At 35.4% G+C, this 17,685-nt stretch overlaps 1 protein-coding gene across 1 annotated transcript; it reads right to left on the reverse strand.

The window, feature by feature from the left end:
* Nucleotides 1-598: 598 nt before the first annotated feature.
* Nucleotides 599-13,770, reverse strand: marchf9 (membrane-associated ring finger (C3HC4) 9). The gene is made up of 4 exons (XM_079589631.1): nucleotides 12,293-13,770; nucleotides 4,414-4,569; nucleotides 4,101-4,293; nucleotides 599-1,630 (listed from the first exon to the last, which is right to left on the reverse strand). The coding sequence occupies exons 1-4, from the start codon at nucleotides 12,635-12,637 to the stop codon at nucleotides 1,296-1,298; spliced, it is 1,029 nt and encodes a 342-aa protein (XP_079445757.1). The 5' UTR covers nucleotides 12,638-13,770; the 3' UTR covers nucleotides 599-1,295.
* Nucleotides 13,771-17,685: the final 3,915 nt, after the last annotated feature.

Genomic DNA, 17,685 nt, shown 5'->3' on the forward strand with positions numbered 1-17,685 from the left:
TAACCGAGAGCAGGGCAGTCTCAGTTGAGTGGCTGCTTTTGAAACCAGACTGGTTGTTATCCAGGTGGTTGTTTTGTGTAAGAAAGGAAGACACTTGGTTGAACGCGACTTGTTCAAGTGTCTTCCATTAATTTTTTTAAAATAATATAATAATCAACATTTTGTCAATTAAGCTCCTGGAATTTATTTTAAGAGGTAAGTTTGAATGAATTTCTAACCCCTTTATAAAATAAATAATACAATTATATTCTTTTGAATCCTCCAAACTTCCATTGTTGTTGTTTTTTGTTTGTTTTTAAAGAAGTGGTAATTAACATTATGACAAATAAATTCTGTCCGCGCTCAACTCATTGCATTTTGAATGCTAAGGCTAATCAAACGTCCTTTCAAATCAAGGTGCATTTAGCAATGTTTTTCTTGTGCGTTATGATAAAGAATTATTGTAATTCACTGGTGTTCATATTGAAATGAAAGCTTTGTATGCGAACCTTCCAAACCGCAAACAAAAAAAGTAGTGTACAGTAGTGTGTGTCTGTAAGAGGAACCCACTTAAACTAACAAAAGCCTTTGTGTGATGATGTATTTCACAAACAGCAGATGAATAGTAGTGTTTATTCAAACGAGCACCATTCTGAATAAAACAAATTCATCATGTCCATGTGTCGAGGAGGCATAAAACTCTACCCTCATGCAAAGGTCACTGTAAAATGTACAGGTATCTTTATTGCAGAGAAGATCAAATTATTTTAAATGTTTACGTCTTTTTATTCTCTGTATAATCTTATGATGTCTTATTGCACCCTCCCCTTTGATATATTTTAGTATGTAACTATTCGTATCTCATTTCCCTGGTTATTGTGTCGTGATCGTTTGGTTATGGTTGGCTTTCTTGTTGCGTCAGAAGCATCCGTAAACATCATTTACAATAGGTCCATATGAGTTGCCATATACATCACATGTCGGTGTCACTTCATGTACCATTCTCCCTTAGAAAATCAAAAAGTTTTAAAAACCGCATCGATAAAAAAACAACACCAGCGAGGAAATCGAACTAAAAATGCAATAGTGTGCTAGATCATGAGAGTCTCGCCAATAGAAACTCCAGGAATTAATGGCGCCAATGTCTTACAATGCATTGTTCGTCGCGCTCCTGTCCGTTTAAAAAGTCGAAGTGAGACGTTATGCAAGGAAAAATCGCGATCATCCTAAAATCACGAAACTGTTTTTTCCAGGAAAAGGCGCTTGGAGCCTGAAACGCGGTGGCATCTTTTTTTTCCTCCCTCTCCGGTCCGACCTCATACGGTCGTGACCCGCATGACCACCTCGCGGTTGGTGGCGGTGCCGAGCCGCGGGTCGCTGGGCCGCAGTTGACTGAGGATGTGGAGGATGGTGTATCCGCAGTGGTGGTTGAGGATAGTCCTTAACCTGCGCACTCGCTGACCCCCCCTGCTGCCGCTGGCCAGGCCGTGCGCGTTGCTGCGTGAGCCGCGGTTGCCTGCCTTACTGCTGGAGCTCAACGGGTCTCCCAAGTCCTTCGCCTTCTCATAGTTCAATACTTTCCACTGCTGGTTTACAGCTTGCCATCGCTTGAAGATTCTGTACACGGACGAGCCCTCGTGGATTATAAGGCCTGTGGGGAATTATAGATAAGGGGATGTTACTTATTGATTCGACAACACTTTACAAAAAGGTTCAATAGAGGGTTTTCACCAACGTCACGTTCTTGGCGGTAACCCGGATGCGCGGCCATTATGGAGGCACTCGGATGTAAACAACAGCATGGATTGCACTGTGTATGTACGACTGAACACATTGTTGCACTAATAAACCACAGAAAAAACACGTGGAAGCTGCGAAATCATATAGAGAAGGACTTAGTAAACAGGAAAGAGCGCAAAATGTTGACAAACTAAAGTTAATATGTGGTAAAGATCCGAACGAGGTAGCTTCTCTAGCCCTTACTGCAATTCTTCCTTCTATTTCTTATCTTGACATAGGCTACGTTCAGATTGTCAGTCCAAAAAATCACATGAATCCGTTTTAAGCTACATCCATATGTGGTTTGAAATCCTATTCAAATCACATATCAGGACATCAGCTTCAGTCTGAACGCTCTGATCGGATTTCGCGTGGTATGTGACTTTCTCACGCCACGTCAGACGTTGTTATAGGGAACACGCTGAAAGTCGCTGCCGAAACAATGCTGTGTTGTTGCAAAGTGCCGGACGAGCAGAAAATGATTATTTTTGAAACCCATTTTGAAACCGGCGCAGACAAGAGTGTGGAAAAAAGCTGTCCATACCAGCCTCCTACAGTTCTGCTGCAGGCTCAAGACGCAGTAGTCCAGCGCAGCGGCTACACATTTCCATGTTGTAAAATTTAAATAAGAGAACATCTCTATTGCAAATGTAAATCCCTACATCAACGCAACGTCATTGCCAAAGAGCTGGACACACAAATCGGATCTGAACAGTTGCGATACACAGTGTGGACATCATTTTTATCTTTGATTATACAAAGATAATCGGATTTGGACTGACAGTGTGAATGTAGCCATAGTTAATTACGTCAACATTTTAGCCATAGTCAACGCTTCATTTACACATGTGACTGATGCTGTACCTCTCTCAACCACAAACGCCTTCTTTCATCAGTGTGTTGCACTCTTCTCTTTAACTTTTGATAGTCTGTAGAACTCTAAATGTTTTTTCCCGGTGCGAGCGATTAGTACAGACCAAAACTCAACCATTTTTCAGCAGCAATAATCAGCCAAATTTGCGAGTCCGTTCAGTTCAGTGGCATTGTTTACATTCAGTGCCTCCAAAATGGCCGACTTCCGGATTGATGACGTGTAGTGAAAACCCTCAATTGTTTAGGCTACATGAGAAAATGCACTAGGTATCATGAGCTAACATTGAACAAGATTTCTAACAGCATTTATTAATCTAGGTTAATATTATTTTATAATGTATATATGTCACATAAATTAACCTGAGTTCATGTTATTAGTAGTATATTCATATTATTATTGTATATTAAAAATGATAGTTTACATATTTAAATTTATATAAACATCACTTTTTAATATAAAAAAATATTGTATTTATTTTATATGCATTGTATTTTACATAACTATGTGTTACATAAATTATATAATAAAACAAAAATGTATTACTTTTAAAATGATTATTAAAATTATGTTTAAATAAATTACAAATATATTACAATATATATATATATATATATACATACATATATATATATATGACAAAAATAAGAACACTACCGCACACTATTGATAATATTTATAATTATCAATTGATAACACACTATTATTATTAATATATATAAATTGTTTATATATATATATATAATTTTTTATACAAATAATATATATATATATTTTACATAAACATTTTTACTATTTTTTATATTGAATTTAATTATTTTGTATTATTTTGAATATCACTAGTAATAATTTAACTGATGTTCATTCACAATATACTTAAACTTACAATTTTTTTATATTAAAATGGAGCCTATTATTACATGTAGAAATTAGCATCGAACCAAGATTATGCTTTACTATATTAAAATTATTATAAATGATATATACATAAGTGTGTGATTTAGAATAAGTTTTACATTTTACAAAAACATCATTTTTAATAATATAAAAAACTATTTTACATAATATATTGCATAAATGAACATCAGTATCATCAGTTCATGTATTATTAACGAAAGTATCATGAAAGTTATTAACAATATTATATTATATTTATACTATTTATTGTTCACGAAATACATATTGTTTCATTGTAATGTTAAAATATATCAACATATGTAGAAATTAACATAACCATCTATCATTCATTGTTAGTTCAAGATACCTAATGCATTAACTACTGTTAGCAAACCTTATCGTAAAGAGTTCCCATAATTTTCCCATAACAAATTTACATTTACACATATCCAATCATACGTATATGCAAATGTGTGTATTAGTTTATAGTTAGTCTATATATAGGAAGTCAAAGAGTGGTCCTAAATGTTATAAAAACAAACGTGTGTTTGCACTGATTTATTATATTTCTCACCTATGCACACGATGTCCATGAAGCCGTACATGCCGTAGCAGATCTGGAAGAGCAGGTCCTGGCGCTGCCACTTGGCGGACGGGCTGAGAGAAGACCACACCAGCCACGAGATACTGGCGATGAGGAAGAGTGAGCCCAGGATAATGGCGGCAATCTGCACCTTCTCGATCACCGTCAGAGAAATCGCCTGCCACTGAAACACACAACATTAAAAAAAGATGGCATTTTCTTGCTTTGCTTGTAGGGGTCTATAAATAGAGATGCTAGCCAGTGCTTAGCCCTGACCCAGACACTTCACAAACTGACGCTTCACCTGCAGCGGGTTCTTGGTGCTGATGGCCAGGACTTGGTACTTGAAGTAGCAGAGCTCACAGCTCCAGGATCCTCTCTCACTGATCCAGCGGATGAGGCAGGGCTGGTGTGTGCAGCGCACGGAGCCGTCGCAGCGGCATGGGCTCAACAGCTCCCCCTGCAGGCACGAGAGAAGAACACAATCAAAACATCATACTATTTACTATTGTGATAAATGTTACTGGACTTATAGACCTTATGCACAAGAGAAACAAGAGCGCCGCCATTTTTTGAAATTTTGTCCGTATATTTCTATGGCATCACTGATGAAAAGTGATTCAACAACTGGTGAAGGGGATTTACTTATTGTAGAGTTAACTATAGCTAGTTATCATGAGCTTTGTAATGTTTGAAGCGGATGTCATAACAAATGTCAGTAGACCGGGAAGATTTTAAAAACGAGTAGTTCATTCATAAATCCGTAAGATCTTACCTTCATGCTGTGGAAATACAAACCCGGAAGACAGAACACAACGAGCACCGCGCGGAAAAGAGGCGGAGCTACATAAGGTCTATACCAGGAAAATATGTTTTGTCAATCATAATAACTTTCTCTGCCTCTGAAATAGCCTCTTTTCTGCTGGTGTCACCAAGGCTGTGAGTAGGAAGAAATAAGATTACCCAGAAATATCATAGCCTAACTATTATGATCCAGTCAAATCCCGAGCAACACAATTAAGTCCCAGACCTGCATTATTCCCAGCTGCATATTCAGTTTTATTGGGAAATGTAGACGTGAATTGAACTGGAAATGCTATTGTAACACTTTATTTTACAGTGTCCTTGTTGCACATGTTACATTACTAAAGTAATAATAACTATATATTATGCATAATTACATTGAATTAATTAATCCTAAACCAAACCCCTAATCCTAACCTTATAGTAAGTACATGTAGTTCATAATTATTACACAGTACTTACATTTATAATTACACTGTAACACGGCCACCTTTAAATAAAGTGTAACCAATGCTATTATATCGTGTAGTTTTCAATAATTAAAAAATGTGGTCACACTTTAGATTAGAGTCTAATTCTCACTATTAACTACGACTTTTGCCTCAATAAACTCCTAAATATTGCTTATTAATAGTTAGTAAGGTAGTTTAAGGTATGTTTAAGTATTGAGTATGATTAAGGCATGTAGAATATGATCATGCAGAATAAGGAATTCATATTTTTAAGTACTAATAAACAGCCAATGTCCTAGTAATATGCATGCTCATAAGAAACTAGTTCATAGTGAGAATTGGACTAAACTAATGTGTTACCAAAATATGTTTACTCTACCAATCAAAGGTTTGGGGTTGGTAAGAATATTTTTTATGTTTTTGAAAAAAGTTCTTATGCTCACCTAAGTTGCATTTATTTGATCAAAAATACAGTGAAATCGTAACATTGTGAAATGTTATTACAATGTAAAATATCAGTTTTCTGTATGAAAATATTATCAAACGTAATGTATTCTACTATAGCAACGCTGTATTTTTAGCATCATTACTCCACTTCAGTGTCACATGATCCTTCAGAAATCATTCTAATATGCTGATTTTCTGCTCAAGAAATATTTAATAATATTATCAATGTTGAAAACAACTGATCAACTGACCAATCAGAATAAAGTAACCAAGAGATTCGTGTAATAAAACATTACAGATGAAACTAGTTTTCCTGTTTCATATTATATTCCTGCATATTCCTAACATAAACAATCATACCGATTTAATTTCGTCCAGTGCTTCCAAATAAAGATGTTATAGTTTCCCGAGTCTCAGATAATCACGTGGGATCACAACACAACACATCTGCTGAAAGCCTCAGGGTTTTTACAGTCCTGACATCTGTTGCCTTCTAAATCTGCATTACAGCCGCAGAACCAACGATCCTCATGACTGGACTGCCCTCCAGGACAGTGCTGTGGCCCGGTTGATTTACGTAAATGAGATATTACTCATGAACCTGTCCGCCGTTACAAATGATAAATCGATCCCGGACACCGCGTGCATGCGGCTGCTGACGTGAGCTTTGGACTCCAGACTTATGAGCGCGTGGAGGATCTGAAGAGTGTGCGGTTAAAAGACGGGTGAGTTATTCTCTCCTCTACTGCTCCAGACACTCAATCAATACACACCTCGGAAAGTCCTGCAGCTCCACGGTTGTCGGGGAAAAGCTTTTGAGAAATTTCATTGGGAAAGCAGCAGCTTTTGCAAACTGTCACTCTGGTGCATCTGTGGTTGCTATGCGGTTGCTATGCTGTTGTCAACAAAGGAAAAGCTTTCCCTGCAGTTTTCCGCCAAAATAAAAGCTTGATGGTTTAATGTTTGAAAATTAATTAAGACAGCTATTGTATAAATATGTTACTATTATTATTATTAAATACAGATATTAAACAAAAAAATAAATATTAATGTTGAAATATTCCACTGTACAATAAGTACGAGTATTTTAAGAAAAATAATATAACAATAATAATTATATTATTATTATTTATTATTTTTATATCATTATTACTATTCATTCTTATATTGTCATATTGATAAAAATATTAAACAATTATAAACAATATAATATTTCACTGTGAAATAAAATTGAGTATATAAAAAATATTTATAAATATATTGAGTATTTATTACTACTACTACTAGTAATAATAATAAGAATTATTATTATTATTATATTATTATTATGTTGATATAAAAATAAACAAAATAATAAATATGACTATTGTAATATTTCACAGTAAAATAAATATATAGAATATAGAATAATCATAATAATAACACAAATACTTATTATATTATTGTAATTATTATTATTATTAATAATATTATTATTGTCATATTGATATAAAATATTAAACAAAATAATACATATTACTATTGTAATATTTCACTGTAAAATAAAATGGGGTATTAAAAAAAAAGATCAGTATTTAAGAACAAAATAATAATAACTATTCATATTATTTTCATATTGATATATAATCACAAAGTTTTGGCCAAATTGTGCAGCCCTACAAACAAGCACAGCAAACTTGTAGCTTTTTATTGCATTTGTAGTTTTTTTGTGTGCAAAAAAATATTTTTTTACCCAGACTTTGCAGCCCTAACAAGCATGTGCAATTTTCTAGAAAAATGATATCTAAGATTAGGGGTTTGTTCAAATCCTCAACCCTGAGCAAGAACCACTAATAATACAGCATCCAGCAAAACCACTGAAAATGACCGTGCCAGGTTTACTTAGCGAGAAGAAACCCTGAATCAACTAACATTACAGATGTAAGAGCAGCATTTAGAGATCTGCCAAGAGAACATTCAATAGATCCAATGTGAATAACAAGTGGAGGATAAAGAACAGGATGTCCAACTGTGGGCCAGAGATAAAGGACTGGAAGAATGATATAATCTTTAAGAGAAGGTCTGAATGGCTTCTGAAGTACTCAGGTACTGCGGCATAAAAGAAGAAGAAAAAAAGAGGAAAGCAATCTGTGATCATTAATTGCATCGATTCTTTAACTGTGGTACCAGCGTGTCCAAATGCAATTTTGAGGTGGGACTAGAACGAGAACCACTTTAAGCTTAATAATCACTATTGATTCTGAGAAGAAACACAGATTTATAATGTGTTCATCTCAATTTGTCTGATAAACACAGAAGCAGTCCAGTAAAGACATCAGACTTTTACTCGCCGCTATTGAGTAGTCAGTCCCGTATACGTGAAAAACAAACAGTGGGATCTACTGTGTCCACAATACAAATCTGGGAAAAAATATGTGATTTTAATAAAAGTTTATTATTATAGTCAATTAAAATTGATAAAAAAATATTAAAATACAGGTGAAGCTCGGAAAATTAGAATTAGAAAATTGGAAAAGTTGATTTATTTCAGTAATTCAACTTAAAAGGTGAAACTATTATATTATATAGACTCATTACATGCAAAATTAGATATTTCAAGCATTCATTTGTTATAATTTTGATGATTATGGCTTATGAAACTTATGAAAACCCCAAATTCAAAATTAGGTGAAAAGGTTTTCATAAGCTGTAAGCCATAATCATCACAATTATAACAAATAAAGGCTTGAAATATCTCACTTTGCATGTAATGAGTCTATATAATATATTTGTTTCACCTTTTAAGTGGAATTACTGAAATAAATCAACTTTTGCACAATATTCTAATTTCTCGAGTTTCACCTGTATATATTTTTTATTTTATTTTAATTTCATTAAACTTAAATGAATGATAATAATAATAATTTTAATAAAATAAATAAATGTACTTAGTTTTATTGTGGAAATAAATATTAAGTTTGAACATTTAAAAAGTTAATCACGTAAAATTAGTACAAAATATTTAATTGATGGGTTTTCTTGCGCTGGAGAAAATGGTCATCAGGTTTGGATCCTATTAACTTGTTGCTGACAATCAAATGATAATTCATAAATTATGTTCTCAACATTTCACTTATCTTCTAATTCAAAATCTCAACAGTTTTGCATCTAATTAAAGAATGCAAACGCATTTTCACCTCTGAACCCAACAGTATCTCTCCAGTACAGTTGACATCACGAGTCTGTCCAGTCTGATCAATGTGAGCGTTACGATAAGTGGACCTCGATGAGTCATACAGTGCTTTAAAGTACAGCCTGTCCTCCTCTTGTTGTTTCAGTGTATCTCGCTGTTATCAGAGATCCCAGGCCAGATTACATCCAGACAAAACCAAGCAGAACAACCAGCATCCAACGTCTCTACATCTGTAAGTAGCGCTCAAATCGTTCTCTCCACATAGTAATCATGGACAAAAAGCTTTGTTTCATGTGTGAAAAGAGACGGCAGCATCATGGCAGTAATTATTAAAAATCCCTCTCAGCTTCATCTGATTAGAGCTCGTATCAAGCACCAACACATCAAAACAAATCAGTTGTACATGTTCCAGAAGCTCTGAGTAATGAGGACTGGTATCACACATCCCCCGTTCATGTTTAAAGTAAGGAGGTCTGTCATTCCTGGAGCTACATGTGTGCATTATCATCCATCTATTTGAAACGTGACATCATTATGCAGTCGGGTCGTGAGCCAATCCTGAGCCGCAAACGCTGACTAATCACTAAATAGAGTCGTGACGTCAAAGGCATACAAGGAAAACATATTATAATCCAATTTAGTGATTAAGTTCGTTGGTTAATGGTTATAAGAACCTCCGAAATAGAATCAGGCACTGGTAAAATATCTATAATAATATAATGAAACGTTTTAATTTTGTGCCTGCAAAAAAAAAAGAAGAAAACACAGCACTGTAAAATAATATTGAGTATTTAAGAAAAAAAGAACATAATTATTTTTATATTATTGTCATATGGATGTATAATCACACATTTTTGGCCAAATTGTGCAGCCCTACAAACAAGCACAGCAAACCGGGAGCTTTTTATTGCATTTTTAATCACACTTGCAATTTTTATCTGAAAAATTGAGCTGTGATGTCAAAGGTAACAAACAGAGAAAAATATTCAAAAATATTATATTTTAAATATTGTTTATAAATTATATAATAGATCATTTAATTTTTAATTTATGAACCTCCCAAAACAGAATTAGGCATTGGTAAAATATCTACAATAATAATAAAAATATACCGCTAATTTGAACTAGACACCAGTTTTTAATTGTTTTTATTGTTTTTTTTTTTTTTTGCTTTCTTTTTTTTTGCAATCTAAGTCAATGGTGTCCAATGTTGTTTTAGAGTATAATGTCCCTAAAAAAAATTTTTTGTTGTTGTTGCACAAAGTCATGTAGGTTTGGAACGACTTAAGTGTAAAGTAAATGACAGAATTGCCTTTTTTTGGTTGTACTATCGCTTTAATTCTGCCAAATGGTGCAGTATTACCATCTAAACAATAACAATGAATGGCAGACTCAAACAGACCCTCAAATCCTGACGGCGAACTCCTTATGTCTTTATTCCAGTGGCTGTTTTTCTTCTGTCAGTCCGGCACTCTCAACAGCTCACTAAACGATCTACCTGAGAAGCAGGCTTACACTCGAACGCATCTCGCATTGAAAAGAGACACCGAGGCTGACATAATCAGATGGACTGCCAGATGGAGTGTGTTGGTACATCACTAACATCTCTCCATATTATCTGATGTCTACGGCTAACTTGCAGCAGACGAGCTTTACAGGTTTGGCACATCTGTTGTTTCGCAGCTTGGCTGCTGACCAAACATCCATCCCGTGTTCCGCCTATACGATCCAAATACAAACGCACGCTGATTTATCCATGAGGATCTGATTACACAAGTCAAGCAGCTCATCCATCATGCGATATAAAACATCGCTTATATAGGAACAACATCTATTTTGCTCCTGAACATCTTCACAACTCAAAAAATAATAATGCAAGACGTAATTATTATTGTTTTTCCAAACATTTCAGTCTTTCAGACCATGTGAATCCTGCTTGTATGGCTGTGTGAACACCGCTGTCTTTGCATTGCAAATGAATCAGCCTCAGGCTGCCCGGGGCTTTAACATCCACACTAGGATCTATACATTTCCACACAGAGACGTCTATTGCTCATAAAAAAGCAATAGAGAGGTTAATTGTGTGGACATATTGAACCTGTAAATCGACACACGCTCCATTGGCATACCTGTATCCCATCACAAGAGGAAGGCATTATTAGGTCACGTGTTGCCGGTGGTCTTTGTTCCGTGAGCTAAACATGTTGCCGATACTTCACCAGCAATTTCTTGCAACTTTAAGACAATTTACATGTTTTTTATTTATTGTAAGCAATCAATATTACAGAACAATATTAATAAACACAATATTATGCATGTTTTGTAGAACTAAATGCATATTTGCACAAATAGTAAGTTCTCTTGATAAAACTATTAGACTGCACATACTTAATACCAATTTTTTTTTTATTATTATTATTATTGTAACAAATCATATTAAAGTGTTCGGTTACACTTCATTTTAAGGTGTCTTTGTTAATTATACATTTAAGTACTGATTAATATTAAGAAACTACATGTAGGGTACTTAGGGTTAGGATTAGAGTTTGGTTTGGTTTAGGGTCAAAATGTAATTATGCATAATTTATAGTTTTTACTATTGTAACTGCATGTAACGTAACAATGACACTGTAAAATAAAGTGTTACCAAGTGTTCATGTAAGTGTATTTACATAAAAAATATATATTTTGGACAAGTGCATAATGCAAGGAGATGTTTTGGAGTGCATAATTATATTTTAATTGTATGTCAAAAAAACGATAATTTCACAGTGTCCTTGTTACACGTGTTACAGTTACTGTAGTAATGACATATTATGAATAAATACATGCAACTAACCCTAAACCAAACCCCAATCCTAATCATAACCCTATAGTAAGAACATGTAGTTAATTATAACCACACAGTAGGCTACTTAAATTCATAATTACACCATAACATGGACACCTTAAAATAGTGAATCCATGTTACATTTATTTTCTGTAGTAATAACTATAAATCATGTATAATTACATGCAACTAACCCTAAACCAAACCCCAATCCTAACCTATAGTAAGTAGTAAGTACACACTAGTATTATCTCACTACTTAATGCATAATTGCACTCAAAAAAAGTGTAACCAAAATGAGCAATGCTGATGAACAACATTAGTGGAGCTGTAGTAATTCACAGCGACAATAACAAGCAGCATGTGTAATATGGTGTAGCAACCACCAACATTTACATTTAAAATAGCGAACATGGCCATAATAAACTAAAGCAAACACACACACAGGCCTTGTTATCGTGGGTGGGAATAAAGGTACCTGCTCGGGCCCCTGGAAGCAGATCCGACACTGGGGTGTCCTCATGCCGCTGGCCGTGCTGCTGGTGAGGCTGACCGCGTCCAGGCCCGCCTGCAGTTTCGGGTCTTTCTCCTCAAACGCCAGGCTCCTGGGCCTGGGGTCGCTCCCGTAGTATTCTTCCTCGTCATCGCGGCTGGAGCAGTCAACGAAGGGCGGCCATCCGCAGCCGCCCATCCCGAGCCCCCTCATTCTGTCCGAGCGTCTGTTCGGCTCTGCGTCACTGTCGGAGCGTCGAGAAGAACCGGATCGCATGAAAACCAGCACCTTCAGTTCGTTAAAAAACATGCGGATCCGGTTCTTGAACATGTTTGACTACATGTGTGTGTTATATGGCTGAGACGAAATTGTTTAATTGTTAACAGAAAAATATTATTATAAATAATGATTATATTATTGTTGTTATTTTTATATAGTGTTATTAGTATGCATTATTGTTTTTATTAGTATTGTTGTTGTTATTGATTCGTTTAGGCCTATTATTAATATTTTATTCGGCAGAAATGCAGTTGCTACCCTAAAGCCTCAGAGGAAAGTGTCCAAACCAAAGGTAATTGGTCAGAAAAATCTCGGTTGGGCTTGTTGTTTTCCGTCTGATGGCATGTATGTGCTTGTTAGGGCCGATGTTGTTACAATCATCACAGGTCGACAATAATAAGCCTACGGTATTGCAGTGAATAGCCAGCAATGCATTGTTTCAGCTCTAAAGAGATGTAATTTTCATAAACTCCCAGCAACCCAAAGCCTGGACGCACGGATGAGAGACGAGGAAGATGCAAAATGGCATTTCAGAGCATCACTGCCACATACAGTCATCGTCGCGGGATCCTTCAGCATAAAAACATAATCCGAAAGAGCTGGAAGTTGGATTCATGTGCAATCCTATAGTTTTGTTTATTGTTCATCAGAGGCATCATGACGAAGCTTTCACATCATTTCCTTGTGCATCTCCCCATTGACATATTCCAGCGCCACCTCCCATCCCGAACACAGAGCTCAGAAGAATCCATTAGGTTGGTGTTTTAAAAAAAACAGCAATAACAATAATGGCAGTGTTGGCCGAGGAGCAGTGGGGAAATGCCAGCATCTCGTCTCCATTTGAAGTTCATCACCATCCCCCTCCCGGCCCGATATGGTTCCTCGCCACGTTCACGTTCAAAGGAAGATGGAGCTTCCAGAAAGGGAAAAATCAAAGGCACCGTGCGCAGATTCGCCTATTTTCCTTCTTCGCAGGGTGTGATAGTCAGTCGGAGCAGCTGATGCTGTGGATCGTAATGTGATGGGGATGCTGATGCTGCTCCCCTCTGATTCATCCTCGAAATGGACGTTCTGCCGTGCGCATCAACACACGGCCCTTGTTTCCAAGGCGCGCTCTCGCCCAATCAAAATGATTCATTTACAAGCGTCTCGCTGCCGTGCGCGCTCCTGCTCGAGTCTCCCGTGGGAGAATCCAAGTGTGCTGATTTTTTACGGGCGCCGCTGTCCAAGGTGCTGATCCCTCGCCGTGACGTTTCCCCTACGTGTCAAAGAGACGCGGGAAATATAAATGGGTCATTCATTCCTGCTATACAACACAAAGTGGAAGAATATTTATAAAGGTTAAACCATAATTACTCATATAGTGCTCTGATCAAGCTCAGGCAACTTTACGGGAGATAAAAGAAAACTAACAAATAGGCTATGATTTTTTATTTTTTTTTGTAAATATGAAAGAGTCATGAAAATGCTCTGCGTAACAGGATTGACCCATGACATAAAGGCTTTAGCTGAAGGGTCAGCTCTCTAATGCAGTTTATTGATTGAGATTCTTGTCAATTTTTGCCTGCAGGGCAGCCCTAAAAATTGATCTTTCACACTCAGCCATTACATTTATTGCATACTGTGTTAAGCTAGGACCTAGAAGAATGAAATGGCAATTGTTTCTTTCATTACTACTTGATGTGATACTGATACAGATTTACAACTACTGCGATTCGTACATTTACAAATATCAAAATTAGTCATCTAACATAAAAGTTTGTTTATATAATAGGTTACATGTGCGGTCGAATCGATTAATCGCGATTAATCACGTCTATAAAAAAAGTTTGTGTTTACATAATATATGTGTATTAGTGCTGCTGTCAGATTAATCGGGATTAATCACATCTAACATTAAAGTTTGTAGTGCTGTCAAATCGATTAATCATGATAAATCGCATCTAACATAAAATATGTTTGTATGATATATATATATATAATATGTGTTTCATATATAATATATAAAAACAAACTTTTATGTTAGATGCGATTTATCACGATTAATCAATTTGACAGCACTACAAACTTTAATGTTAGATGCGATTAATCCCGATTACTTGATTTGACAGCACTATCAAAATGTATTAAATATTATTAAACCGCTAAATATCAAACCAAGTTGCATTTATTTTAAAGACATTATTTTAAAGCACATGAACACTTAAAAAAAAAAAAACGTTGTAATTTGTCGTTATAAATTCTTATTTTTTTTATAAAAAATAACAGGTTTAACTATGGAACATAATATGATAAACAAAGAAACTGACTTCATCCACTAAAAATCACTGCCACAGTTAATTACAAGCCAAAATAAAAAACGTAAGTATAAGGTTAGTTCACTTGGTTTAATATTTTGTAATTTAATAAAATGAAATTCAAACATTTCTAAAAATTAAAATCCTGTCTTCATTTACTCACCTTCATGTCGTTCCAAACATGACTTTCTTTCTTCTTTGGAACACAAAATACTTATGGGGCTTTACTGTACATGAACACATATTACATAACTTTGATTAAACCTCATCAGTTATAATGGACAGTGAGTCAGACTGAGCTGTCAAAGCTGTACAGATCAATCTCAGACCAGGCAGCGCAGACATATTGTTGATTTATTGTTATGGCATGACTATGCTGCACAGAGGCATATAGTGTGTCCGTTTAGCACATCAATAATTGAACTGGATGCACACACAAACATTTTAATACAGACAGACATGTCCTGGGAAATATTTATATGATAAAGTTTAATACCTTGTTCTCACTGGTGAACACTAAAGAGACACTGAAGATGCAATGCAACTGAAAGGCTTTCACAACTGAAACCATTTTATATATATATATATACTTTGGTATACATACATACTAAACATGCAATTTGTTTATTTTTGAATAAAATAAACTTAAAAAAAAATACAGTAAAATAAAATGTATTAAAATTGTATTATATTTAACAATTTATTAAAATATATTATAATATGAGGCATGACCCCTGATTCACACTATGTATACATGAATCAGGGGTGATTGTGCCTCATATGGATGTAAATGATTTAATCATGTAAATCCAACATTTTTAGTGTATACATTGTCCATTGGTCCCACATGAATAAGTTAAACAAACATAATTTCAACATCAAGGAATTCAGTCATTCTAAGTGACTCAATTAAGAATCTCATGATCTTATCTTTTTTTCCCTGACAGGATTTAAAAATTTATTTAATTTCATATTTTTTGTCACATGACTGAATTTTAAGATTGTACTATTAGCTTACTACAATCATTAAGTTCCAAGCAAAGCATGATGGCAACTACAGTTTCAGTAAAAATTATTGGATGGATAGATAGATAGATAGATAGATAGATAGATAGATAGATAGATAGATAGATAGATAGATAGATAGATAGATAGATAGATAGATAGATAGATAGATAGATAGATAGATAGATAGATAGATAGATAGATAGATAGATAGATAGATAGATAGATAGATAGATAGATAGATAGATAGATAGATAGATACTTACAATGGAAGTATTGGATTATTATTGGATCCAATTCATAAAGACTAAAATACTCAATATATAGCCTCAAGATATAAAGAATATGTGTGCTATAATTTCAGTTTGGGGAAACTAACCCTTTGTGTAAAATATCCAATTTTACAACTTTGCTGCTTATATTTTTTTAAAGGAGGTATGAGTCTTTTTTCCCTTTGTAGTATTCACTATTATACCACATGCTGTCAGTTGAGCTTAACTTGTATTGAACCTGGAATGTAAATTTCAAATGACGCTTAGAGAGTTTAGAAAGAGCACAGGTTGGCTTGTTGCTCCAAACACTGTCCCAGGACCAAACAGGTCCCGCTGACCACGCCAAGTGTCCCGTACACACTCAATGCTGGTCGCAGAGAGCCGGGCAGGTCCGTCTTCAATTGTACTAACAACATCTAGCGCGTTCCATTATTTATGCTGCTATTGACCCCGTTCTGATGGGAGAGATTACTCTTCCTGTTTGTCCGACTGGATCTGCACGAGGAATCACGATCGGCTCCATCATCTGTCCGGATCAAACTCAGCCAACAAATATTGCATTGGTCATAGCAGAAAACAACACCAGGTCAGGATGCAGAGATGTTCTCCCATTACTGGTTCATAACACTCCATACGTTGCACTTCTACATTTAGGTCCTCAAACTTCTCATAGACCGTTTGCTATATCTGTCTCTTGACAGGTGGTCAGACCGGTTTGTGCATATGGACACTCATGGAAAGGAGGGAGAACTGGCACATGTCCCAACCTGGAGCCTGAGTGTGCTGACAGGATAGGGGTTCGCTTTGCTGAGCATGACCTAAGTCCTGTTGACCGGAAACTCAAGGAAACCAGACACCTTACAGTGCACATTTAACTAAGCACCCAGCAGAAAAATAAGCATTACCATTTAAAATATTAGAACAGCTGCATATAATTCGAACACAAAAAAAGTCAAACATTAAAATGCACCGTTCTTCCATTTTAAATCGAGCTGATGTGCTTCTGGTTTGAGCGGTGAAGCGTTCGATCTGTTGTGGCCACTGGCAACAATTATTGATGCGCTGAAGCTCATCAGTGCAAATGAGGTGATAACTTGCAAATGATAAGATTCAAAGATTGAACAAGCACAGGAAGGCTTTGAGATGACACCGCAGACATTTATTTGACCTTTGTAACCAGCGTTTTTGAAAACATGTGTGAAGCTTTTACATATTAGACCAGGCTTTGCTTTTTTGATTATATATAGCCTTTATGTGACCCTGGTTCACAAAACCAGTCACATGTCGCACGGGTATATTTGTGGCAATAGCCAACAATACATTGTATGGGTCAAAATTATAAATTTTTGTTTTATGTCAAAATCATTAGGATATTAAGTAAAGATCATGTTTCATGAAGATATTTAAAAAATTTCCTACCGTAGATATAAACAAATTTTTTGTGAGTGAATGCAGCACAATCGTGAACATAAATGCACAACTTTAAAGGTGATTTTCTCAATGTTTCAATTTTTATATATATATA

The sequence above is a fragment of the Phoxinus phoxinus genome (genome assembly GCF_949152265.1).
Source record: "Phoxinus phoxinus genome assembly, chromosome: 18".
NCBI classification, from domain to species: Eukaryota; Metazoa; Chordata; class Actinopteri; order Cypriniformes; family Leuciscidae; genus Phoxinus; species Phoxinus phoxinus.